Source organism: Myripristis murdjan, chromosome 22, assembly GCF_902150065.1.
Source record: "Myripristis murdjan chromosome 22, fMyrMur1.1, whole genome shotgun sequence".
Classification (NCBI taxonomy): domain Eukaryota; kingdom Metazoa; phylum Chordata; class Actinopteri; order Holocentriformes; family Holocentridae; genus Myripristis; species Myripristis murdjan.
Genome location: NC_044001.1, coordinates 16,958,795 through 16,986,122, shown reverse-complemented (window position 1 = coordinate 16,986,122; position 27,328 = coordinate 16,958,795). Strand labels below are relative to the sequence as shown.

Here is a 27,328-nt window from a genome sequence, read left to right as displayed (position 1 = left end):
CTGAGGTCATGTCTAAAAGGTTGTTTACAAGACAGCCCGTATCCCAGGGATGTGTAAGATCCAGGGTCCTGAGCCTTTATTTGAAACAGCTGGAGTGGGGAGCGATGTGCTGCGCTGACATTTGGCAGAGTGGGGTGAGAGGTGAAGTCTAACACCAATAAAGTCCAGACTTTGATCGTGGCATTTATGGATGGACCAGACTTCTCCGAATGCATGACACCCGCGGAGACAGAAGAGAGAATGGCATTTAAAGAGAGAAAGGGAGAGTGGTATGGCGTGGAGGAGAAACAATAAAGGAAAAAAAAACGTCACCACGCAAGAGTTAGGAGCCACAAATGTTGATTGATATTGCCATCTATTTATTTATAGGTATATATCTATATTGAAAAAACATCGTAAACTTATAATTTAATTTTCATTCTCTCTGACGCTCATTATTAGCCACAAGGAGGCGCTGTTTCTATGCAAAACACAGGACAGGTGAGTCACGGCCCTACTCAACAGTCCAACAACACGGGTCCGATGCATCACGGTAATTATAGTACCAGATGTCTCCTTTGCAAACAAGGACTACAAATACAGCCACGTGACTGTCAAGCCAATATTGACAGGTTGAACGCGGACGTCTCTTGTGCGCGCTCCGTGCAAAGTTATGCGGAACTTTTGGCTCGATCTCGGCGTGTTTCTGCTCTCGCTTCCTATTTACTGAACCCGCAAGCTTCCTTGTCACAGACTGACGCGGGGACAGAGGCTGTTTTGGAGGCTGACAGCGACAAGTGGTAGCAGCCAGGGCCAGGGACAGCGCACAGGAGCTGCAGAGAGGGAAGGAGACGGAGCCTCCTCACCTGCTGAGATAAGTCCCATTCAGCATGAGCGCTGGAGGGTGTAAGACTTAACCAAAGTCCTTATTAATTTATTATAGTGCTGTTCGCGGCTGATTTAGCCTTTTCTGTAATTTCCCTTGCGTCCTGAGTGCTTTATTTTTTTTTTATTAGCCTTATTAAAATAAACGAAAATGAAGTTCAACGGGTATCTGAAGATCAGGATCGGCGAGGCTGTGGACCTGAAACCTACAACCTTCTCCCTCCGCCACTCTGTCATTTTCAACAAGGCGCCCCCGAACCTGGACCCGTACATTGTGGTGAAGGTGGACGACTATAAAATTGGACAGACACACACGAAACAGAAAACCAACACGCCGACTTTCAACGAGGAGTTTTGTCTCAGTGTCAACGACGGGAAGCACATCGAGCTGGCTGTTTTCCACGATACTCCAATCGGATATGATGACTTTGTGGCCAACTGCACCATTCAGTTTGAGGACCTGATTAAAACCTCCAATACAGAAGAGACTTTTGAGGGATGGGTGAGTAAAACTAGATCTCACTGGAAGCTATCAGGGATTTAAATGAAGAAATATTGTCTGGGAAAGTGTGTCAAGCAAGTTGTCAGCTTTTATTAGACAAGCAAGTTGATTGTCCCAAACACTGATTATTATTATTGGAGTGTCAAATTTTATTTACCAGAAGACCCTGATAAAAAATTTTAGTGGTTACACTCTAGTAGTCAATAACAATGCCATCAAGGGTGTACTATCAAATGTGATAAAGTCACTAAGTAAATTTTTTTTGTTAGTCTTTATGTGACCATTAACAACAATATTTATTACCCAATATCAAACAAGGTCAATCAGTGCCTATGAACATCAGTTAAGTTAACAATACATACTGTTAACCTGAGGGGGTTGTTCAGTTCACCTGCCACTTACACTGTTTTTTTCTGAATACCACTGCATTGAAAGGCCATGTCCTCATCTCCCTATCCAAGAGGACAACTTAAATTGAAGCAGACAGAGTTAAGACAAACTCTTAGGCCCTGCCAAGGAAAAAACGTCCTTACTTATTCAGTGTCCTTGGGTAGAGTGGTGTAGTGGACAAAGGATTTTTCATGCTCTGCACTCAGACTCGGAGGTGTTTACTGCAGTTACCAGAAACATGTGAAACGGGGTCTGAAACCGCACATGCCTCTGCTGTGCTGAGGTGTTAATTCTGCTTTCCGAGAGCGCTGCAGGCTCGCTGTACCATGGTAAGTATTTCAAGGTGCACCATCCAGCAGCGTCCTGGCCTGCTCTGCCCGTGACCTGCCAGTTCAAACACATGTACAGTGATAACACTTGGACTCGCATCCGATGCAGCTCCTTACAGCCGGTGCCAGGGTGAAAGGTAAACCGGCCCAGAGATTAAGCTGCATGTGTTCAGCTTGAGTGTAAGCACTTTCTCTGTTCACACTGAGTGACTCCCAGCAAAAATGAAGCCGAAACCTCATAGTTTCAGATCATGCTTCTTTCTTGGTGGTCTCAGAGACGCATCTTGTGTTCAGTGAGTTTCAGTGTAAACAGGATTCCTCCCCCTGTCTTGCATGGGCTTCTGAATCATCAGTGCCATGCTATCCAGATACAGACGGGAAACTGGCTTCAGTAAGAGGAGTTTCCCTCCTCTTACTGACTTTCAGCCGTCTGGGATTAAGCCTCTACAGGTGTCAGTAAATGTAACGTGAGCCTGTCCTGGCCTGGAGCAGACACAAGTGGTATCACCAGAGCTCCGCCAGTAATGGGCATTTGGGGCTGATACTAATATCTGAGTGTAAAGAAGTTTCAGTAACAATAAAGTGACTGATACTTTTATGTATATACATAAAAACATTCATTTCATCACTCCATTGAAAACAACACTGATGATGATGTCCATGTTTTAAATTAATTTGCAGATTTACCTGCTCGTCTGTGGATTCAGAAACTTCTTCAACCCTTGGGTTTATGAAAGTTTTTCCAAGACTAATTAGATAAGCTGAAAAAGGCACAGTTGTCAAGTTTTTCAGCTCAACTGAGACTCTTTCTTAGTTTCTGCAAAGCTGACATTCTAGAGATACACGGTTTTCATTGGACAGCAGCAATTTGTTGCAGGGAATCCTCAAATGTGGCGTCATGAGGATATGCACTGAAGGCTTGATATTTTACTGTGAACTTCCCAACTTCACCACCATCTGCTCATCTGTGATCTGCTCCTGTGCCAGCTGACTGCCAACAAAGTAATGTAGACAGTGGAGTCTATTGGACATACAGTTTAATGGTAACACAGTTTTTAAGTGATCTCAGTTGCTCTTTACTGCAGTATGGCCTGTCTTGTTTGCATATCAGCAAACATAATACGCTGATACTGACTAAGTATCGGCCAATATTATTGTCCAGCCTGTATATCGGTCATGTTCTAGTATGAATTGTTTCACAAAATTTGCGGTCCTTCTGCATGACATGCTGCTGGTATATGTTTCCCTTTGAACAACAGGATAGTGCAAACACTGAATGTGTGCAGAATTATCTGCTGTAGACATAATTTAGGTCCAAGCGGTGAGGGGAAGTGGCATACAAATGTAGCTTGCCCTGCAGTTTCCAGAGAAAGTAGAACAAGCTCATGAAAGCAGTCAGCTTTTTCATTTTAAGATAAGTTGCTATCAGCTCCATCTGAACTGGAAGGGGGTTTTGTGCTTTGTTTCTTGTGGAGAAATTGTCAGCAGCTCGTCTCTCTTTCACGTGTGAGGCGGCGGAGATGAGGGCACATGCCTCCACATGCCCACGCTGCTGTTTATTGCAGCTTTCCCACCATCTGATCGGCGCTTAAGGGCTCACTGCTGCAAAGCTCAGTCTCTGTTGGCCGGCAGCCAGCTACTCTGCTTTCTTGCTTGCCTGTCTGCTCACCCCCTTGTCTGCAGATAGGCCCCACCTCCGATCATATACACCTCAGCTCTGCAAAACACTGGAGTAGCTTGCTGCTGTGCGCTGGCACCCCCCACAAAAAATCAGTCAAACTGACCAGAACGACCCGAGTGGAGAGCCAGGTTCATTAGAAAGTGAAGGCAACATCTCCCTCTCAAGTGTTCACTGACATTTGGACACAGCGAGATGCAAGTAGTCACAATCATCTGCTTTGTGGCTCATCTCTTGCTGTGCGGTAGCTAACCTCTAACCCTAACCTCCTCTGCCTCCCACCCATTTGCTCACATCCTCTTACACCAGAGGCCAGTTTCCATTGCCAGCCACCCATCACCTCCGCCACCACCGCATGAACCATGACCCACCTGCTTGACACCCTTCACTTTAATTCATTAACAAAACTCATTTTATGTATGCATTATGTCAGCCAAAACACACCATGTAGTTATTTTTGGGGTCATACTGTCAGGGTGGTGTCTCAGACTTGGAGCGATGAAGTCCTCTTAAAGTGTATTAGAAACTGAAATTGGGTTAAATATAACCTGTCAACATTTTCCAAAAAAATGTACTTCTTGCTCAACTGGAACAGACCCCCTTCCCCTGCTTCTAAAAAAAGAGACAAACTTCCTCCTCTGTAGTATAGTGGAGCAGTTTCTGATTTTTTTTTTTTTTTTAAATACTGTATTGTCCTGTCAGCACCAACATCTATTATAGAGCTGCTGTTCCATTTATGACTTCAGTTTTATATATGTAGCTTAGATGCTTTACAGAAGACAGAAAGAGAGAGAGAAAAGAAAGGGAGTGACTCATCCACTGCATATGTTGTGTTTTTGCGTTGTCTTTTGTCTCTCGAGCACACGCAAAGTAAGTCATGGTAGGAATGTCAAAGATGGCACACTGAGATCAGCTTTTCAAAACGAACAGGTCACACTGTGTCCACACTAGGGATGCAACAAGAATCAATACTTAGATACTAAGTCAACACCATTTTTTTTTTTTTTTTTTTAAATATACCACTAATATCGACACAACGTCACACCTTGTTCTGTTGCTCCGTTTTTAAATCAAAAGGAGAGCTCATGATCTAATAAACACATCGTTGTCTTTGTTGTCACAGCGCAAAGTATCATACAGTTCCTCTCATTTGAAATTAGTGTTTTGTTGGGTCTTTGTGTTCAGCGTGAAGACTCACAACCTATATGTGCAAATACTCACAGCACAAAGTTTCTGTTTACTTGTTATGTTTATACAAGTTTTTAAAGATTTCGGATTTTGCCATGGTATCCAATCAGGTATTGAGATTTGTGGGATTTCACTTAACTACCAGAATTCTGGTATTGTGACTTTAGACTGAGATACAGGATAACAGGGGCAGGTAATTGAAAATAAACTCTTCCCTCAAGTAGAGATGATGAAATTGAAATTAGATCATCACACCTTATATGGTGATTTGTTGTCCGCATCAGATGTTTTCCATTTGGGCGTGTGTGTTTAACGTAAGTCCATCTATATTTGAACTTACAGTAAGCACAGTTTCCATTTGGTGGCTATACCACAGGCAGCACATTAGTCTGTCCCTGACCGCCACTGTTTAGAGTCACTTCTGTAAGTCGGTCCTCTTCACCCTCAGCTGAGCATGCTGTCATTGCAACAAGCCCAACCCGCTCAACCTGCTCTGTGGTCTTTCCTGCACATTGTCCGGATTCTCCCTGCGTTACACACACACTGAAGCATGCACCAATATGAATGTACATGGCTGCATAGAATACCAGCACTGAATGACAAAAGATCAGATGTCTTGCAGATAACACTGGAAATGACACCATGGCCTAATAATTTTTCTCAAGGATTACTGTTTGTGTTTTCTCCTGTGTTTTTGGTCAAATATGTGTTATTTGTACTCAATTTTGTTGTGACGTATATTTAACTTGTGTTACTCTAGGCTACATAACTGCGTTAGGGGTGATTTTAGAGATTAATTTGCTGTTGTGATGTTGTTGTGGGTCTTTATATCATTCTGTTTACCCTGTCTATTATATATGTGTGTGTTTGCAGATGGACTTGGAGCCAGAGGGCAAGGTCTACGTCCTTATTACACTCACTGGGTCCTTCACTGATGGTGAGAATGCTGCACTGCATCGTCACAGCTCTAGTTTCCTCCTTAGGCAGAAATATCTCAGACCAGCTTTACTTCCTCAGTTTATTTCAGTTTGTTCTCACGCCTTCTTGAATAACAGCTAAAACCATTTCCACATACTCAGCCCTTTCTCCGCCAGAATACAGTGAACACCCTCTCCTCTCTCTGAATCAATTCTGATATCTCTCAGTGCACCTGTGTAATAAAAGCAGGCAGCATAGCGTGCATACCTGAGTGTGTGCATGTGTTTGTGTGTGAGTGTTTTTTTGCACGGGCAGGGCGGTGCGTGCTTGTCACGCTCCGTCTGGTTCATCGGTTGTGATTGTTCACTTCAGACATCACTCTGACACTCCTGCACCACAGTGGTGGTGTGTTATCTGCTTTTAAGCGTATTCACTGATGTCCCACAGGGCTGAGCTGATAGGCAGTTTAGTCTGTCTGACCTTCACAAGTCAATAGTGTGATCTGCTGAGCGGCTCCCTCTAGAGGCTTTACCAGCTCACCACTGCTTGGACAGCCCCGATACCTGCACCTGACATACTTTGCCAGCCTTTTTTTTTTTTTTTTTTGGTGTATAAATTGCTCTTACAACAGGGCCTCTGCAGGTCCTTAAAATCATTAAATAGTCTTAAATTTGAATTTATGAGGTCTTAATTTCCATTTAAACATTTTATCAGATTTAATTTATCAATGATTTAATTTCTTTTTGTCAAAATTAGTCAAGCCTCCACTGCATCAAAGTCGACATTTCTGATGTTACGAAACTCAAAACCTAATACTTTCTTTATCCTCATGTGCTGCTTTTAAACTATTATATATTTAATTCCAGACGCTACATTTACATGCACACAGAAAACAGATCATTCACTTCAGCATCTGTAGAGAGAAATCCACAAAAATCTTTGGACTTGCCTGTCCCAAGTTATGTGTAAAAACAGAAAGTCCTGGTTCAGGACTTGCCTGTCCCAAGTTATGTGTAAAAACAGAAAGTCCTGGTTCAGTTTATTCCAGTAGCAGCTGCTGTCTAGTAGAAGGAGTCTGGTAGAAACATGAAGTCAATAAGCGACTATATTCCTTCCTGAAACTGACCTCAGCACAAGACCAAACCTACAGTATTTACCTGCTGTGCTCATTTGAAAAACAAAAATGAGCCTTAAATGAGGTTAAGATTTGTCCTGAAAAGGTCTTAAATATTTAAATCGCTGTTCCACAAGGGATTGAAAAAAGTCTTAAAATATCTACATATGGCTTTGTGAAATCTGCATATATCTTGTGTACACCCAATGCATTTTTTTAATAATATCTGTCTGATGCAAAATCTTGATGGACTGTAGTTCAAGTTATTTACAAAATTGTAGTCGAGTTTAAAAAATGCATAACATTCAGATCAGTTCCAAATGTGTCTGTTTTGTTAAGCAAAATGTGGAAACACCTATAAACAGATATGAAACAAGGAAACAGAAATAAGTCAATAATACATTTCCTGTAAATAAACAGCTCCTAGATAGTATAGAGTGTTATGTCTTGATGCTGCTGATGTGCAAGTCATTTTTTTAACCGACTGAGGTTATGATAAACAGGAACTGATGTTAAGGAGCAGCCTGGTTAGTGGGCCTCAGTGTCTTCTCACCCCACAACTATCACTTGTTTTGCCTCCCTCTCTTCAGTTCCTCTTTATCTGCTGTCATGGCTGCGTGCAAGATAAAGGGCAGGATTGCGTGATAAATACTGAATCGGTAATCGTTACGTGCATATTGTGGGACACTGTCGCACTTGGTGTGACTGACCCACATCGCCATATTCACTGTGTGATGCATGCCGTTCTGCGTCGGTGAAACGGAGACTAATGTGATGCGGGAGAGCACAGAGGTCTAAACTCAGACTTAGAGCATCAAATCATCACTGTTTTGTTAAAAAGCAGTGATGAATATTATTATTTACTAACTGCTACATCTGATGGACCAGGGAAAACATTGCATTTCATTTTAGTTCAGATGATGGTCAAGTTTATTATTACAGGCCTTCATCACAGCACATGTCTTTAGGGAATTTACAGAAAATAAACCTACTATAGATCCAACTAGTAAACAATTAATCACATAACAAAATGGTAAAATACAATGCTTATTTGTTTGCAATTAATGTTCTTTTTATTGTGAAGCACTTTGAGCTGCAATTCTTGTATGAAAGGTGCTATACAAATAAAGTTTATTATTAATTTGTTCATTGGCTTGTGTAAAAAAAAAAAAAAATCAAAATATGGCAAAAATGGTTACATAGGCATAGTAATGTTGAGAGCCAGTGACAGAGGGATTGCATAGAGAAAAAATTATGAGTAAAGAATTCTCTGTTGGTGTCGTTTTACTGAGGGAGATTTAAGTATTGATTGATTTTTGTTTGATTGTTTATGCAGTAGTTTGTGCGATGTTAGCATTGTCTTCTTGTGATGGCTGTGCACTGTGAAAAATTTCTCATGCTTCAGGTTGTTTTCTGATCAAAAACTGTCCCACTTTTCTCATTGAGAACACACCGGAAGGATTGCTGCATCGTTGTCTCTAATGTTTCGCCTAAAGGGGCCCATGGGGGACAGGAGTCAAATACGTACATGAATATTTTACAAAGTAATTAAAAATGTGAACAGGTGAAATGGTGAGTGGCTCCTCATTTTTATTTTTATGGGCATTTTAGGAGCTTTCAAGCGTGTTTTAGCTCCATGCCCCTGTTAGTTGGTGACAGCGGCTCATTTTTTGAAATGACCCTGTTCATCCCATCCACCGAATCACTAATTGTCACCGAAATATACAGGACCACATAGTGAAACAAAAACAAAAAAGTTTAGATTGCATTTTCAAATGTGCATGGGCTCCTCACAAACAGCAAGTGTCTTTTCAAACAAGTGTAGCTTTATGCTCATACGTGCATAGTGCAGCGCTCGTGGTGTGTGTTATCAGTGTGAGTTTTTAGGCTGAACTGAAAGTTTTTCAAAGCAGCAGCAGCACCACCACTATCTGTGTTCGGGGGGGACTCATACACAGGTTTCCATTACGCATGTGTGGTTTTCAGCACTTCATAAATAGCTCGCCATAGCACGTCTTGACTCAAACCACACGGAAGTGCAGTAACACAAGAAATGTACAATGAAATTTAGTATGTAATGCACAAAGAACTATTGTTGGTGTTTGAAATCCTATTATTACATCTTTCTTCCACTACATCTTACCACAGTCACTCTGTCCTGCCAGTGATGAACCGGCTGATCATGCTCTCCATTAAAAATTGTTCCTGTATTGAGACTTAAACAATGTAATATTTGTGGTATGGCTTATTATGCCTCCTCAAAGGATTGGTGGTTTTTAATAGTCACAGTAGCAGAAGTCATGTAGTGTTTAGCCAGTGAAGTTCCACAATTTGGTACCACAGCAAAAACAAGAAATCCCACTCATCACACACTTGGCATTGGTATTTAATTATTGGTATGGTATTTAAACATGTAAGCTGCATTAGAATAAGAACAGAGTTGCAGCCTGCAGTATCAAAGTACAACAACACAGCACTAATTCCAGATTATAGGAACTGTATGAAATGTCTGGCTGTAACAGTAACGGTATGAGCATGTTTTCTCATTCTCAGTGTTTCAGTATTTAGACATACAGAGTAAAACTACATTAGATTAAGAGCACTGAGTTTGAACACAGAGTGACGTAGCAAGTTGTGTCAGTACTACCAATACAGTACTATAAGCACTAGTATCCTTTGTATTGGACCTGTTCGTCCTCATGGGTTTCCATGTGATTTGAGGCAGCACCTCAGCTCCTGTTGTTTTCCCCTCATCTTGTCGCCAGATGAAGCCATGGTGAAAACCTACAAGCAGTTTACGAGGAAACGCCAGGGCGCCGTGAAGCGGAGGATCCACCAAGTCAACGGACACAAGTTCATGTCCACCTTCCTCCGGCAGCCCACCTTCTGTTTCCACTGCAGAGAGTTCATATGGTGAGAAACCAATGAGGATGCATATGCCTGTGTTTTTTCATGTAAACTCTACATCACAATAATCTGATCAGCGTCTGTTTCTCTGCCTCAGGGGTGTGTTTGGGAAGCAGGGCTACCAGTGCCAAGGTCAGCAGCCTGTGTATTCTCTCCCTCCTTAGTTCTCTGCCTTTTGACACTACGTTGTAAAAATAAAGCTGCAAGCTGCAGACGTTGGTACTGAGTGATGCATTTGTTCTCACCTGCAGTGTGTACCTGTGTGGTCCACAAACGATGCCATCAGCACGTCGTCACTGTGTGTCCGCGCATGAAGAAGCCAACAAGGGAACAGGTAACAGCAGCTGGACGTGTCGGTAAAGACCTGTGTCTTTAACTAGAGCTTGAAACTGGCCAGGACCTCACAGTACAATATGTATCCAGACACATGGGTCATAGTATGATCTATATCACAATACAGGTTAAAAAAAAAGACCCAAAATACAACTTACTGCATAATAATTTGGTGCACAAAACAGGTACTCATCATATAATAAATCAGTTAACTAATTGACTCAATTACCCTTCGGATTTTAAGACAACAGATCTCCTTAACAGTGCACTACAATGTATATGTAACAGCGAATGAGAATAAAGTACATAAATGAAAACTAGTGATGCAAGAGGACAGGCTTTTGATACAGTATTCCAACAAATATTATCATATCCAGTGTTGTTTGAGTTATATCAGCTGTGTAAAATTATTCCACTTCAAAAACAGGCCACTCCTGCCCACTCCGATCAATCACAGTGTCCAAACATCAAGGTGTTTATGTCATTGATGCTGTTATTTAAGATTTACAGCATTAACACTTTTTATTATCTAAACACACACACACACACACATTCACACTTATACATCTGATAACCACCTGTGAACTGGGGACTCTGCAGGTTCCTGTTTTTGTGCTGAGGGGTCCACTGAAGCAGAACACTGAAAAAAAAAACAAAAAAAACACCTTGCTATAATTTGCTAAATATGCTTGTCACAGCACATGCCAATACTTTGATGTATTTACAGACATCTATACCTGTTTTAGCAGGTGAATACTTCTATTTTTGCTGTGGTGTTTTATTTGATTTTACAACCCGTCCTAAGTTCCCCTTCCATGGGGAAATTTCTGGACAAACACATGGCTCCACAAAAGAAAATGCCCTCTATTAGACAAAATAGGAACTAAACATTTTCATAATTTACTGTCTGACAGTTTCTCATTTTTTATATGATGTACACGCATGCTTGAACACACTACTACCTGCAGGCTGTTTAGTTTACAGCAAGCTCGGTAGAGGTTCCAGAAACAAGCTCTTGTCGTCTCTTCCTCAGAGCATAACCCAAGGCTTCAGTATCAACGTTCCTCACAAGTTCAACATCCACAACTATAAGTCGCCCACTTTCTGTGACCACTGCGGATCACTGCTGTGGGGAATCGTCAGGCAGGGGCTGCACTGCAAAAGTAAGAGCCACGTCAACATTGGTCTTTATTTATGTGTTTCTCATCTCTCGTGTCTTCTCAATCGGCTATTTTAACCTCGTCTTTGTCTGTGTGGTTTCTGTCTCTCCAGTTTGTAAAATGAACGTGCACATCCGCTGCAAGGGCAACGTAGCTCCCAACTGTGGGGTCAACAGTGTGGAGCTCGCCAACAAGCTGGCAGAGATGGGCCTGCAGGCCGGGGGACTTTCCAAACGCGGCTCACTGGTAGAAAGACTCCATCAGACAGAATGAGTCAAACAAGCGCTCGCTTTACTCAAATGTGCCAAACTGCAGGGTGAATGAGAAGTGTGTGAGAGCTGGTGTCTGTTCTTTCCAGGTCAGCAATGCAGGCCAGAGCCAGTCACGAGCGTCCAGCGTGAGGAAGGACATTGAGGAGCCTCAGCAGCAGGCCAGGCGGCTGGGCATCTCCAACTTCACCTTCCTGCAAGTACTTGGCAAGGGCAGCTTCGGCAAGGTGAGCACAACAAGAGGACGATGTCAAGTGATATATTACTGCAATCAAGTAGTTATGGGTGTGCCCTGTAAAAATGTTAAAAGTCTGTTTTGGGGAAAAACAATCAGTGCTGTCAGTGTCAATATTTCAAAAACTACTCTAATGTGGAAAAACAGCTGTTTTATAAGGAAAGGTGTCAGAATTACTTAACTTTCCATGGATTTAAAATGCTCTCCTTTTAGGTCAGCAGTCATTTTCAGCAGGTATTTTGATATTGCAATTGTGATATGATTAACAGTTTTAGTAGGAATGATCAATTTTAGCAGCCCAATTTTATTTTTTAAAAAATAATAAAATGATGCTGATGTGATTTCTACAACAGTGTATTAGGGACATTGTAGGGGAAAAAATATGGAGTCAGGGAAGGTGGGGTAATAATCTGAGAAAAAACTCTTTCTTATATGAAAACTTAATAAAAACTTTTTTTTAATTTAATTTCTTATATACTTTTTTCTCATAAATTTACCACTTTAATCTCAGACAATATCCACGATCCACAAGTTTTTTTCTCTGAATATTATTTTTGTCACATTTGATCTTGATCAAGAAATATCAGCTCTGCCCTTCAGCTGTTGCTAGTGGTCATGTTGTGATTTTGTCAGTACTTTGATTAACTGTTCAGCCCCTCTAGGTGGATATCTTGTTCTGCAATGAAACTCTTCAGTGCTGATTAGGAGCTGGAAATTATATAAGTTTAAGTACAAAAGTACAACCTGTATTGTTGTATTCATCAAACTGTGTGTGTTTTGCCTCCACAGGTGATGCTGGCGAGGCTGAACGGTAAAGATCAGGTGTTTGCGGTCAAGGTGTTGAAGAAGGACATCATTCTGCAGGATGATGATGTGGAGTGTACCATGACGGAGAAGCGGGTGCTGTCGCTGGCCCGCTGTCACCCCTATCTCACGCAGTTGTACTGCTGCTTCCAGACACCAGTCAGTACATACAAACACACACATGGAGGTCCAGATTCAACAGGTTTACTTTGGGAAGGCAGTCTGTACGGCTAATTTGCTTGAGCTAATAACACAATTTTTTTCGTCTTATTGATCAAATACTATAAGCAAATCAGCTATGTTTCAATTGAACTTGAAAAGAGCACAAGCAGACAAGTAAGCAGCTCCCTTCATTATCAGTTGCAAGTGTAAATCTGAGCGTCAGCTGTAAGACTAATCCACGGGTCTGACACCATTGCACCTTAAAGCAGCCTCTATATTTGGACTGTTCTGTGATCTGATTGGAGGGTCTGGGACTGAGTGCTCCTTTACTTACCCGACTTGAAGGTGACAGCGCACGCGTCTTGCTGCAAGGATAGAAGCCCTACTGGATATATAAACTCTAGTTTTTATGGCACGTGTTTTAGGATTGGGTGCAATGCATATTTGCATGGCTTTTCCAACAAGTATATATTATGTAGGCAAAATAATGAAATGTACATAAAGTTTACATATGCATGGACATGACCGATGCAAGAGTGTAAGGTGTACTTTGACTTATTGTGCAAGATTAGTGAATAATAACAACACATCCTGATTTGGTCATTTGATGACAAAGCACATTCTCTTCCCTTTATAAGCCTGTGGGAATCTGGACCTGAGTTTTTTTTTTTTTTTTTTTTTTCCCTCTCTGTTGCAATACATAAATTGCTCTGCAGGTGGCAGCAGTTTCCCAGTCTTATGTCACATTTGGCTCTGTGCTGGAAGAATGCAAAAGTTGTGAGACTTAGAGAATGATCCTTGGTGTGCCAGAGCTATTCTTTCAAGCAGAACAGGTCAAAGCCTAATCTGCTTTAAATGTTTGAACCCATGTTGTCCTACTTCACAGTGGATCAAAATAGAGCAGTGCTGAGTGAAGGATTGACTCCATGAAGTAGCTCCCCCAGCTCATACACGCACACACACACACACACACACACACACACACACACACTCAGTTAAAGCTGCATCCAATAATACTCTCAGCCATGATACAATGACAATAAATGACTAACCTTTGTTCCACCACCAGTGTTTTTTAATCCATATCCTTGAAGCGGACATTCGTTCATTCTAAGCGGGAGAGTCTGTCACTGCTGTGTTATTGCGCTGTGATTGCATTGCAGATGCATTCTGTTGCGCTCCAAATGTTTCATGAGCTGGATTTATCCTATGTTTGCAGTATAAATGCACGCAGAAACTAAACTGTATCCATGCTGTAAGCAGGCTGCCAATAAAATCAGACACTTGTTGGACAGCACCCTGTTCATTTGGAGAAGTGCCACAAAAAATCATGTTACATTTATTTTTAGTCTCCAACACTATTATTATTATTATTATTATTATTATTACTATTATTATTATCATTATTGTTTTATTGTTTTTTTTTTCATCATATGTACAGCTGTACAGGTAGACCACCCACAGACATACTCCCTTCTTTATTTATGGCGCACCCATTATTATGTACCACAAATGTAGTCTCAGACGGTAAATAACAGACTACTGTAAACCACAGAGCAGTTAAACAGCGTCGGCTGTGGCTTCCTTGCCTGTCCTGATCGGCACAGGGAGTTTTATGACCAGATCTGTACATCATCATCATCATCTCCTGCTGTAGTGCCTTTTTTTCCCCAGGCACCCATTTTCTAGAGCATACATCGACCGCAGCCCGTAATGAGAAAAAAAAAAAAAAGATTTATGGATTTGATGAGCATGTTTTTGCCCCGCTGACTTGAAAGTGCCTTCAGCTGCACATGAATCTGTCTTGTGTGTTGATGCGGTTGACATCACCCGGTCTTAATGTGTCCTTGGTCATGGCTGTGTGCACTGACTAATAACATGGGAGCTCATGTTAGGCTAGCGGGTGGTTTGTGTGTACATTTGTGGTTGTGTTGTGAAATCATCCTCTCTCTTGTGTCGCAGGACCGTCTTTTCTTTGTGATGGAGTTTGTGAATGGTGGCGACCTCATGTTCCACATCCAGAAGTCAAGGAAGTTTGAAGAGGCCAGGGCGCGTTTCTACACAGCCGAGATCACCTCCGCCCTCATGTTCCTGCACAGCAAAGGCATCATCTATAGGTCTGCACACACAGACACACACACACACACAGATGTACAACTTGCCATACTTGTACATTTACACTGCAAAAACACAAAATCTAACCAAAAATGCCTTATTTCTAGTCAAAATATCTCATTACACTTAAAATAAGACATGATCACCTCAGAAGTAAATTGTTTTTAGACAATTTTCACTTGTTTCAAGTGAAAATTCACTTGAAACAAGTGAAAATTTGCTTGTTTCATTGGCAAAATTTGCCAGTGGAAAAAGTGAAAATTCACTTGAAATAAGTGAAAATTAGCTAGAAACAAGAAACAAACAAATTTTCACTTGTTTCAAGCAAATTTTCACTTGAAACAAGAGACAGTTGTCTAAAAACAAGTTACTTCTGAGGTGATCATGTCTTATTTTAAGTGTAATGAGATATTTTGACTAGGAATAAGACATTTTTGACTTGAAATAAGACAAATAATCTTGGTAAGATTTTGAGTTTTTGCAGTGTAGAGATACTCCAAGCTTAGAGGAGCAGTTTAATGCAAAATGAAAGTGCAGTCATTATCTACTGACCTCAGTGTCAGCGGAAACCTTATTAAAGTTTGTAGAACCACAAGTCACACAGTGAATTAGCCCTAATAAGTTCCATGTCAGCCGTCTCCCAAATCACACCATTTCTCTTCAGATCCAGAAAATCATAAAATACCATTAATTATTGTCATTATTTTAGTTTATATTATTTACTTTATATATGCTGGCCTTAGGTCATGTTATTAGTAAGTTTAATGGTCTCTCCAATCACCATTATGCCAGTGATTTTCAGCTGTATGTTTCGTTGAAGCCTGATAAAACTGTCTGTCTTGCACAGCTGTCTGGTTACCATTAAAAACAGGATGTCTAACAACTTTTTACAGCTACACACAGATAAGACTGAGGTTCTCATCATTGGTTGCTCAAGGTTGCTCAGTGCATTGGGTCCCTTTCCTCAGCTCTGTTGTCTAATCTTAGAAATCTTGGTGTTATTTTTGATCAGGCTCTGCGCTTCGATCCACATATTAAATCACTTACCCCTCTCAGGTCTGTTGTAACACAACCTGAGCTTTTATATCATCCCGACTAGATTTTTGAGGGGGAGTAAAATGTTTAACATTTTACTCTTGTGGAGCACTTTTATGACATTTTCTCTGAAAAGTGCTATACCAAATAAATTTTATTTAATTACTTACTATCAAAATTGTCCAAATACCCCGAGTATTTTATCTCTAGTGATTGCACTGTGGATTCAAAAGTCTGACATAAATATTGAACATTTGTGTGCTGGTAAAGCCCTTTGAGACTGTAAGCAGTGATTTTGGGCTCCTAATAAATTTAAATTGGAACTTAAAATATATCCCTCAGTATTTCCTGTATTTTCCTCAATGACAATGCTTTGGTTGTGCATACACACTATAGTGGCCTATAGATCAGTGACAGCAGCAAGCAGAGTGCTGTAACATACAGCACACACTTAGAGCATGCCAAAACTTTAATTTTCAGGTCATATGAGACAATAATGGAACGTGTTAGTCATTCTATAGTATCTATCCCAGCTTTAGATATTTGTATATATTCTTTGGCCTGAAGTCAAGGTGACTGTGGGAAGCTGGTCCCTGCTAGTAGTCCAAGTCTTCCAGTATCTGTGTGTGTATGTGTGTGTGTGTGTGTGTGTGTGTGTGTTGCAGTTACAGTCCTTTTTAGGGTGTTGTGGTCCACTTCGAGTAAGACGAGTGGCACCGCAGAGAGAGCTCCCTGCCAGTACGTGATGATAAGAGGGCATCATATGAGCCAACAGAAAATGCTGAGTTATATTTAGATGTGTGTTCCATGTCAGCACCCACCACATAGCATGACTGTTAGCCTGACATGCCTGCCACAGTTTGCTAGAACGGAAATAACTGGCCTGCTAGCAGCTAGCGCCCCAGGCCAGCTCTCTGCCTTCACCAGCACAGAGCGAGCGCTGCTTCCTCAACATATTGGAAGAAGTAGGTCCTCGATCACTGTGTTGTGTAACGCCGTAGCTTTTCATGACTCAGCTGGTTCTCTTGCTGGCTCCTTGACCTTCAGATAAAGCAGAGGAATCGTAGCCTCTGAGGGTTAATACAACTCCTTGTGTTCTCAGTTGGAAAAGTTTAATTAAGAAGGCATTGATTGACTGAATGAATGTGAAGACTGAATGCAAACAGTCACTTTACTGGAGGATCTCACAGTGCCTGAGATGACCTGTTAAAAAAAGGATGAATTTTGGACAGTGCAGTAAATTGAACTGGTTTAACAATTTTTTTTTACTTTACCTTCATTAATCATTTTGATCATAGAGAGAGAGAGGAATTGAGGAACATGTGAACTACTAAAATTAGGTTCCTTTAAATAGTGTAGTTCTTGAAGGTCTTGAATAGGTCCCCACTGTAGTGTAAAACATTTGTGTATTTGCATCGACTTCAACGGACATAGTTTGTGTTGATACACTTAACCTCTAACCACAGTTGCAGTTCCTGTGCGTCACAATGCATCAGCCCTTCCTCTTTTGTTCTTGAGAAGTTCTGTGTTTTTCTGCATTAATGCAACTGTACCTCTAACCCAGTCAGCAAGTCTTGGAGTGTGAGCAAGATCAGTAACTTGAGGGATGTTCAAGGTTGAAAAGGTTACAGTATTGCACTGTCTGCCTGAACCACTTCCCACAGAAAGAGGGTTGAAAGGTGAGGTCACACCGATCTGTCTGATGAAGGAGTTGAGGTGCAGGGAGTTATTTGAGTTAGGACATGTGATCCTAAACTAAAGTAAAACTAAAGCTGTCCATGTTACTATGTAAACACTGATTATACTGTGAAAACATTTATAAAAAGGTATTAATTGGCCATGTGGCAGCAGTCAGGAGAAATACATGGGTCGCCCTTTCAAAAGAAAGTCATTTTAATGTGTCAAAACAAAGCAAAACTACAAAGACAACATGGAGTGGAGTGCATACCTCCACCATCACTATGCACTTCTCAAGGTATGCTGTTTTCATGTCACAGAGTTGACAAAAATAAACGTTTGTCACTTACTTTTCACGCTTTTAATTGAAGGTAAGGCTTTTTAATTGAATGAATCCAAACTTTAAACATTTATATGTGTGTTTTTGTTTTAGGGAGTATTTCTGTTGTTGGAGTCATGCACTTTTTGTGATAGGCTACACCTTCCACCATACCGCCTTTTGGCCAATCAGCATGAAAAAGTAATCTAAAAAAAAAAAAAAAAAAAAATCTAATAACGGGTGGAAAACAAAGAGACGGAATGGAGTGAAAACATAATCCCTATCCAACTCTGCTGGTGGTGGTAACAAAAAAAAAATCCTAGTTTTGGACTCCATGTTGGACGTCCTTTGTTATCCATCCGGTTCCAGTAAACCCTAACACACTCTTAACTGGGTACTTCATGGCTGAGTGGCTGTTATGTGTTTACAGTGTAGTTGCCCTCTTTTGGTGTGTTTGTCAGGCTGTAGGGCAGAGACATCATAAACATCTGAGTCAGTATTACACAATCGGATTAATGCAGGGAAGAGCAAACCAGCTTAATCCAGTCATGCCGGCAGCCAATGGCCTGCCTGTCTGTCCGTCTCTTTCACTTTCAGTGTGTGGTCCTGCATCCGTGTGTGCCAGAGCTAACCACTGTAAAGCCTCAGCCCCTCGCTGTTAGGCGGTCTACAGTTTGGATGACCTTGGTCCAGTGCTGGGTCACCTGATCACAGATTAGAGCTGCAAGCCAACATTAGGCAGCTTAGCCGCTCTGTCAGAGGACAAAGACTCTACCTTGCATGAGCAGATAGAGAGAGCTTTTTCTTCCTGTGGTTAGACAGATTAACAGTCAACGTTTGGGAAGTTACATCCTCTGAATGTGACAATACATTTTATGACTGTTGCTTCCTGTAAAGACTAGGGAGTTCCTTAATAACCTTAGCAACTTGCAGAGACATTCAAGTGATTCTTTTTCAACATTTTGCAACATAGGGGACACAATTGCATTACATGATTTTTTTCCTTTCCCATTTGTTAACTCAGATAAATGTGTGTGTTTTTTAATTTGAAATAATGTTAGGTTGTGTGCCATCCCAGCTGTCTATTCAGATGGCTCTTTGATCATAACATAAAATGACTGTGAATCCTATCATGTGTTTAAATGCAGTCATGTGCATCAAAGTTTGGTTTTTATGATTCTAATTGCATCTTTGCATAAGTTTCGAAAGCAATTAACGCTGATAGAAATTAAAATGTGCTCCAAATTGCACTGCTACTCATTAGCAAAATATTATTACTGTGACTTCAGTTACCACCAGCACCAGCCCAACTGGACACCTGAATGTGTCAGACTTGTCGTGGTGGCTGCTCGCTGTCAGTGTGTCCTTCTGCCAGAGGAGCCTTGCTGTCCTCAGATGGCCTTTTCCGTTTCTCTATAATTGGAGAGCTTCTACCTCGTGCTTTGTTTCTGCTGTAATGGGTGCACTGGCTCTCACAATTAGGCCAACAGTTTCCAAAGAATCTCGCGCAGGTGAACTCTCGACTGAGGCAGGAGGTCAAACTGTCCCTTTCATAATAAAGTCTTTTGCCTTTTGTGTTTTTTAGCAGCCTTTGGTGTCCCACTAACACAACTGGATTTTGGATTTTGGATTTTGGATTTATACATTGATGTGTTTATGTGTGCTGAATAAAAAGAAAATCCCAATATGAAAACATCACTTTTTATCCTTCTCTCTCTGTTCCTTTGTTTCTGTCTTGCCTTACAGGGATCTAAAGTTGGACAATGTTCTTCTTGACAAAGACGGTCATTGTAAGCTGGCAGACTTTGGAATGTGCAAGGAGGGCATGTTTGACGGCGTGGCCACGGGCACTTTCTGCGGCACCCCAGATTACATCGCTCCGGAGGTCAGTTTGTTCTCTCGTACTGAGGCACTTCGCCCCAGTCACAGCACACACACACACACACACACACACACACACACAGAAAATGCAAAAAGACTTCCATCCATCCACTTCAATCCATCAAACCAGCTTATTAATATAGCTCTAATACTGTAGGTAAATAGACAAAACATGAAGAGCATGAAGAGAGCTAAAAAAAGGTGGGATAATAAATAAAAACCAGACAACAAAAAATTAATCAGGTAAAAATGTAAAAGGAACAAGACATTAGACACAAAAATGACAATAAATAAAAATAGAACAACAAAAAACCAAACCATTGCTCTAAAGCAGTGGTCCCCAAACTACGGCCCGCGGGCCGGATACGGCCCACCTCCACATTAGGCCCGGCCCCCTGAACAATACCAGAGACGCATTATGATTTTTTTTTTTCAGTCTGGCCACGCGATCGAGACTAATACACGCATAGAACGTGACAAGCCTACTTGAACCTACAAAAGGATTATAAGGAAGGAACACAAGAACTTTGAGAGACTGCTCATATGAGTCATTTAAGCAGTGGCGGTTCTGCCAATGTTGCCGCTCTCGGCGAAATTAGTGGCTTGCGCCCTTTCATGTTACTACTCCAACCGGGGCAGCATCAGTCGGCATCAGGCAAGCCGGCACTGGCCGGCATTAAGCCACTCACCTGTCAGATCCGGCAGACCAGACCGGGTGGGCGCGGTACCGGCCGGTGCCGCGGCCGGCCCGCCGGCCCGCCTGATGCCGACTGATGGTACTGATGGCATGTGCGGGTCAATACGGTAGTCTAGAAAACTGGCGATTTTTTTTCTCATGCGCCCCCAAGTAGATTGCGCCCTGGCCCACACTGCCCATAGCAAAAACCGTCCCTGCATTTAAGTAAGAGATTCTGCTCTGACAACTAAGCTGAACTTTTACCTGTTAAGATTGTGCACGGCACAACAGAAAGTTAATGTTCCATGGACTTTTTTTTCTGTGAAGAACCCAGAGAGGGTTATTTGGTTATTATTTATTTCACAAATAGTGCTATTTATTTCCTGACTTTATTTTTTCTGTGAAGAACCCAGAGAGGGTTATTTGATTTTTATTGATTTCATTAATAGTGTAATTTATTTCATTAATAGTGTTATTATTTATTTCCTGAGTTTTTTTTTTTCTGTGAAGATCCCGGAAAGGGTTATTAATATTTGGTTATGTGTGGCTTTCTGGAAAACAATCAATGTTTACATTTAGGCACCCCTGCGATCGTCACACTTTTTCTGTTACAAACTGACCCCGGCCCCCCATCAGAGAAGGGAAAAGTTATGTGGCCCTCACAGGAAAAAGTTTGGGGACCCCTGCTCTAAAGGAGACAAAGCAGTAAGAAAAGATTAAAAAAAAAAATAAATTGAATATGAGATAAAAATTAAGAGAATAAAATTAAGGTAAAAAAAATGACCCTATGCTATAGATAGATTGATCCTTGACCCATATAGGCTATTTTTCAGTTATTCTTATATAATTGTTGCCTTTGTGTATTTTAGTTGTTAACATTCTCGGCTTGCAGCAGGCGATGCAAGCATCTCTTGCGCTCTGTGACAAAGGTCAGCCGAGTTCACTTGATCCCATCCCGTGCTCTCTGCATCACTCCTCATCACTAAAAACAAACATCACGGCCACCGCTTGTGACTCCACATTCATTTCTAGCTTAGTGGGAGCCAGCACACCTGTGTTTTGGGACCTGGGAAAAGGCCAGCTTGAGTCTCTTGTGGCTCTGAAGGGCTCTGTTGACTTGACAACCCCTGATCCCGTCCCCTGAATGCACCATGAGACATGCTGTGTTTTCTAATGAAGGACCATGATAGCGTGCAGTGTGTTTATCTGTGTGTGGAAATCTTCTAAAGATGTTATTTGTGACCAAGACATGTATGCCTAGAATAATGAATGGCTGCTTTGTTGTCCCTGACACTTGATGGCCTGTGTGCCTAACTTAAAACAAGATAATCGCACACAGCCACCAACTAAACCTCATGCAGTGTTTTTGGTCTATTATTAAGCTCTGTGATGCTCTGTGCTGTGATGGTTAACATGTTAAAATGTGTTTTTCCTCTGCAGATCCTCCAGGAGATGCTGTATGGATCTTCTGTTGATTGGTGGGCTCTGGGGGTGCTGCTGTATGAGATGCTGTCTGGCCACGCCCCCTTCGAGGCTGAGAATGAGGACGACTTGTTTGAATCCATCCTCAATGAGGAGATTGTTTATGCGTCCTGGCTCAGCACAGAGGCTGTGAATATACTCAAAGCTGTGAGTGCACCCTCTTTTTCTGATTCAAAGTTACTGGTAATTATGGATTAAAGTTTCAGTATGAAAAATTGTCATGGATCAATGAGGGTAGTTCCCTCACTCCCCTCCCCTCACCAAAAAAGGTCCACACTTAAACCTGTTGTATGCAACTTAGAAGTTCTGTATGATTTGTCTAAATTAAATGCAGCTTCAATATTACACTTTCAATCTTAATAGACAAAGAAAAACTAAGAAAAAATACTTTGACGGAGTCATGGAATCATTAGACAAGGTAATAAACCACGTTATTGTTTTATTATACAAATCCAGTACAAAATGGAAAGTGTAGTTGACATAAAACGTTTCAGTAGAAGTCACATATACACCAGAGCAGCGATGTCGACACAGACTCCAGCTTTGCAACGTCCACAATAATGCAACATGCAGTAAGTTTTATCAGTGGTGGCTCATTATTGTGTGATCTCGTTTGGCATTACATTAAAAATAACACATTTATTTATATTTAAAGGTTCAACACTATAGCTTTAAATCAACCCTTTGCAGGTTTGAATTGTTCGCCTTTAACAATAAACATTCTGAGTGAATACATGAAGGATAAAACTGGATGAAAACCAGGCTTTGTTGTAGTTTTCGGTTTTCATATCTCATTTGCAGGAGTTTACAATCCTCAGGTGGCTCTTCTCAGATAGGATCCCGCATTGTTCACATTATACAATTGCAGGAAATGTCTGTGCATTTTTCTCCCTTAACTGTAAACTAATGGCTGAGGAAATCAATTTCTAACCGTGAGTATATTTAGAGCATTGTTGGGGGGGCGCGGGGGTAAACAATAGGTAGTGTGCGGTTACCAAAAGAGTTGTTGGCTGCTCTGATGAGGGGAGCTGAAAGGTTGCCGCGGTATGATCTGGGTCAGAGCGGCATGGATCCCCTCAGGCCGCTGGATATAGAAAGCGACCACAGGTGGAAGGGCTTTGCTCTGGGATTCCTGCGATCGGGGTTTGTTATTTGTTGTGCTGCAAGCTGACAGACCGACTGCTGACTGACTGGCAGCCTCACAGAGCCCGCCAGTTGTTGGGCCTGACTCTTACATAACTATATTAAGGCACGGTCCACTGCCCAGCCACAGCACAGCAGCTATAAATACAGCGACACCTCCTTCCTCCATTCCTCCCTCTTTTGCCCTCTCCTCTCCCCCTCTCCTCCCTCAGTGTTGTTATTCCAACATGCCTCAGGAAGCACTGGTCCAAGCCCCGCTGCTGACTTCTTGTTTTTTCTTTCACCCTTTGGGACGTGTGTTACATAAAGATGGGTGTCAGTGTGAGTCTGAGTGGATTTGAACGCTGCTACACTATTTATACTGAGCATTATCCAAGGTTCCTCTTGTTCCCGTAAGCAAGTCTACAGAGTTCAGTGAAGGCTGCACATGTTCCTGCGAGGATGTCTATACTAGGGATGTTAATGATTGATCACTAATCAATTAATTGTTAATTTGGTCTCCCTTCTTAGTCTAGAAATGGCAGTAATTGCCCACCATTTGACATTATTCTGTTTGGCAGCACTGTTTGTTGAAGACGAGAGCCTTATTGTTTTACAATTATGTCCGTTTAAATTGTTTGAGCATCATGAATTAATATTTCACATAACTAATGTGCCGCTACGATTGTTTATATGAGACCTAAACTGAGAAAAAGATGTGTGTTTTGTATCTTATTAATAATTAATGATTCATCGATTATTGATTGTTAATGTGTTCAACAAGCGGTCAAGGAAAATGCACAAATTTAGAAGTCCTAGTCTATACCGCGTATTATTTATTCATCTTAGTAATGTAATAAATAAAATAAATGCCCTGTGGTGGTTTGTGTGAAACTGAACAGCAGGGAAACTCATGATGCGATACCATCACATAATTTTATCCATGATAACAGTGGTATCACAATACAGGCGATCCTGTGATGAGGCAAACAAATTTTTGAGTAAGCAGGAATCAGTCGTGTTCTTCAGTGCTTTAATCTGCACAGTGACTGCAGTGTAAACCAGTTAAAACACATGAAGGCGGGGAACAAACACGCCTCATAGGAACTCAAATGTTCATCTGTGCAAAATCAAATATCAATACTTGACACAAGTGTATCGATAACATTACACAAGAAGAGATATTGTGAAATATGGCATAATCGATTTATTGTTCCACCACTATTCTTTATTCATTATTTGGATTCCCATTAGCTTCCAGAAAGTGGTTGCCAATCTTCCTGGGGTCCACGCAAAAACAGCAACAATAAAAACAAGTAATAATTAAAATCACACTGTATGAGTAACACAAAAAGACATTAAAAAAAAAGCAAAATGGAAAGATCAGTAAAATAACTTCATGAAATAAATAGTAAAGAAAAATAGTAACCTGCAATGAAAACAAAAACAAAATTGTCTAATCCGAAACAACAAGAAATAGAAACAGCCAAAACTAAAAACAATCAAAACATCCGAGGCAGAAAAAACACAATAATATTTATGAGAAATTTATGAGTGTTGTTTTAGTAACTTTTTTTTTTTTTAAAATCTACTTTTAGTCTATCTGATACTCCAAGAGGAAGAAGCTCTACAGAGAAGATCAGATCATCATACAGTTTAGTTCTTGGACTCGGACAGCAGTTTTAGGCCCATGACAAAATCCAGCACATATTATTTTATCATAAAAGAATCGTGAAGTTTTATTCAAAATAGTCGTGAATTGGGGTCTCTTCATAATTTATTCATTTTGGTATTGTAATAACTAAAGAGATAAAGTTTACTCTGTGGTAGTTGGTGTGAAACTGTTGCACGAGCAGGTCAACATAAATCCTTAAGTTTGATTATTAAAATGAAACGGCTGTTCTCTGCCTGATTACTTTGCATATTTGCGCCATAGCACAGTATAATACAGACAAGCTTTTTTCTGCATCTCTCTGCTGTAGTGCTGACATGGCAGCTCTGGTAGGGTGGATGGCACTGCTGACGTGTAGCTGTGGAAAGATGGCATCAACCTCAGTGGAATAGTGTTTTTTTTTTCTCAGTTTTGTGGTTTGCAGACTTGGAGAGAGCGCAAGACAGCTTATGAACTGATCGACCCCTGCTGCTCACTCATCCCTCCTCATGTGCCAGTCTGCTTTGTCCAAGTCCAGTTTTTTTCCTCATCTCCTCTTGATCTTCATATTGCAGATTGTTTTGCTGAGGCTTTTGTGTTGTTCAGATCAGGTGTCTGGTGGTTAATGCTATTTAAGGCTGTGGTGGCAAGAAATAAATCTCTACATGGACTGCGGGTTCATCTGGCTGCTGTCACTCATGAGAGAGAAGCTCATTTGTTTGTTTTGGCCCCCCCCCTGAATGTCACCACCGGCCTCAAGGTGTGTGCACACTCCTCAGTCAAGAGAAAGCTTTCCAAAACACATTTATCTGTTCCTCCAGTTTCTCCCTGGAGGCCATGTTGAAACACAGTTTTTAATTTTGGGTTTGTTTTGTTTTGGCCTCCCTCTGGCCTCTCCCGCCTCCCAGCTTTTAGACTTTGGTCTCAGAGAAATCGCTCTCAGTCGGAGTCCAGCAAGTGATTCACTGCTCTATTATTCCTCGTCACGCGCATGTGTGTAGCACCAGGAAGTTGAGACGTCAACTGCAGTTTCCTGGATCTGCTGCTCTTTCTCCAGTGAAGCATGATGGGAGGTGCCAGACATCTTCCTAGGTGTGTTTGTGGGGGCAGGAGGTGGGGACTGACTGGATGTCGCCTTGGCTCAAGTCCATTTTGGTATTGCTCCAAAAAGTGGCTTGGCTGATCCAGTCCAATCCTGTACTAAACATTTGCTCACTCTTGTGTACACTTGAGCATGTCTGTCTACATCTATATGTATATCTGTCTATCTATATCTATGACTTTATCCATAGATTATCATAGATTCTAGTTTTTACCACGTTGACCAGTTTTACACAGTTTCATTATTTTATTTTTTTTTTTGTTGTTGATGTAGTTTCTGTTGATGTAATGAGGTTATGATTGTCTTCTGCATTAATGTTCTTTGTTCTGCGTCTGTTTCTCCAGTTCCTGACCAAGAACCCGGCGCGGCGTCTGGGCTGCGTGGCCTCAGAGGGCGGTGAGAGCGCCGTGACCAGCCATGCCTTCTTCTCTGGCATCGACTGGGACAAGCTGAACCGCCGGGAGCTCGAGCCGCCCTTCAAACCCAGGATAGTAAGTTGTACGACCGGTATGGTTTATGATGCAGTGGTGTTTATACAAGATAGGCGGGCCAGTGAGTAGACACTGTGTAATGTTTGTTGTTGTCTGATTGTGCTAGTTGTGACATAAGCAGACGTTCTAAGATATCTGACATTTTTTTAATTTTACATCGAACAACAACATTATCTATGTTATTCCCCTCCAGAAAACAGCAGAGGACGTCAACAACTTTGATCCTGACTTTACCCAGGAAGAGCCCACCCTCACGCCCATCGATGACCCCCTCATCCCCTCTATCAATCAGGATGAATTTTTGAACTTCTCCTTCACCTCGCCTGAACTGCTGGAAAGCTAGGGGGGTGTCCTCACCGACCTGCCTCTAACTGCTGGCCTCTCTCCGTCTTCTCACTGTCTGTAGCTTTGTCTCAGACAGTTCCCGCTGCCGCATGTGATATAGTGACATTACGAAGAGATGTGAAGGTTGATCTGCAATGCAGCAAGTCAAATAAATGCTCAACAACAAACTGTGGCCGCACTTGATGAACTCTTTAGCACGACTCCTAAAACGTGGCACTTGAAGGCAACCTTTTGTATATCAGCTTTTGAATTGTCTTTCAGTTTATAACTTCAGTGTGGCTGTATGGTTTGGATACATCCATGTAAGTGTCGGCATTGAAACGGTGTAATGCTACTTTACAGACCTAATGAAGAGCCTTGTGGATCATCAGCTGTCATGCCGTTAGGAAAATGGCCACCTTTTGGAAGAACATAAAACATTCCTGCAGAGTCTGGCTCAGGTCACGCCAAGGCTCATTTTAACAAACTTGTTACAGCTGTTTGTCAAAACAATGTCAGATTTATTTTGTGAAATTGCTCTCATGCAGATGAATGAATTTGCTTTTTGGTTACTGAAAATGAAAAAACACTTTTGGAAGA

The 27,328-nt window shown here is 41.4% G+C and overlaps 1 protein-coding gene across 1 annotated transcript; it reads left to right on the top strand.

The window, feature by feature from the left end:
* Positions 1 to 602: 602 nt before the first annotated feature.
* On the top strand, positions 603 to 27,328 carry prkcha (protein kinase C, eta, a). The gene is made up of 15 exons (XM_030044291.1): positions 603 to 885; positions 996 to 1,366; positions 5,825 to 5,888; positions 9,749 to 9,896; positions 9,988 to 10,022; positions 10,142 to 10,224; positions 11,257 to 11,386; positions 11,496 to 11,629; positions 11,742 to 11,879; positions 12,677 to 12,850; positions 14,816 to 14,970; positions 19,746 to 19,884; positions 21,997 to 22,185; positions 26,258 to 26,404; positions 26,598 to 27,328. Exons 2-15 carry the CDS (start codon positions 1,016 to 1,018, stop codon positions 26,745 to 26,747), a joined length of 2,037 nt encoding a protein of 678 aa, XP_029900151.1. The 5' UTR covers positions 603 to 885; positions 996 to 1,015; the 3' UTR covers positions 26,748 to 27,328.

Coding starts and splice junctions, on each gene's coding strand:
- prkcha (XM_030044291.1), top strand. CDS start 1,016: ATGAAGTTCAACGGGTATCTGAAGATCAGGATCGGCGAGGCTGTGGAC. Junction 10,023..10,141: donor GCAGGGCTACCAGTGCCAAG/GTCAGCAGCCTG, acceptor TCTCACCTGCAG/TGTGTACCTGTGTGGTCCAC. Junction 11,630..11,741: donor TTTCCAAACGCGGCTCACTG/GTAGAAAGACTC, acceptor TGTTCTTTCCAG/GTCAGCAATGCAGGCCAGAG.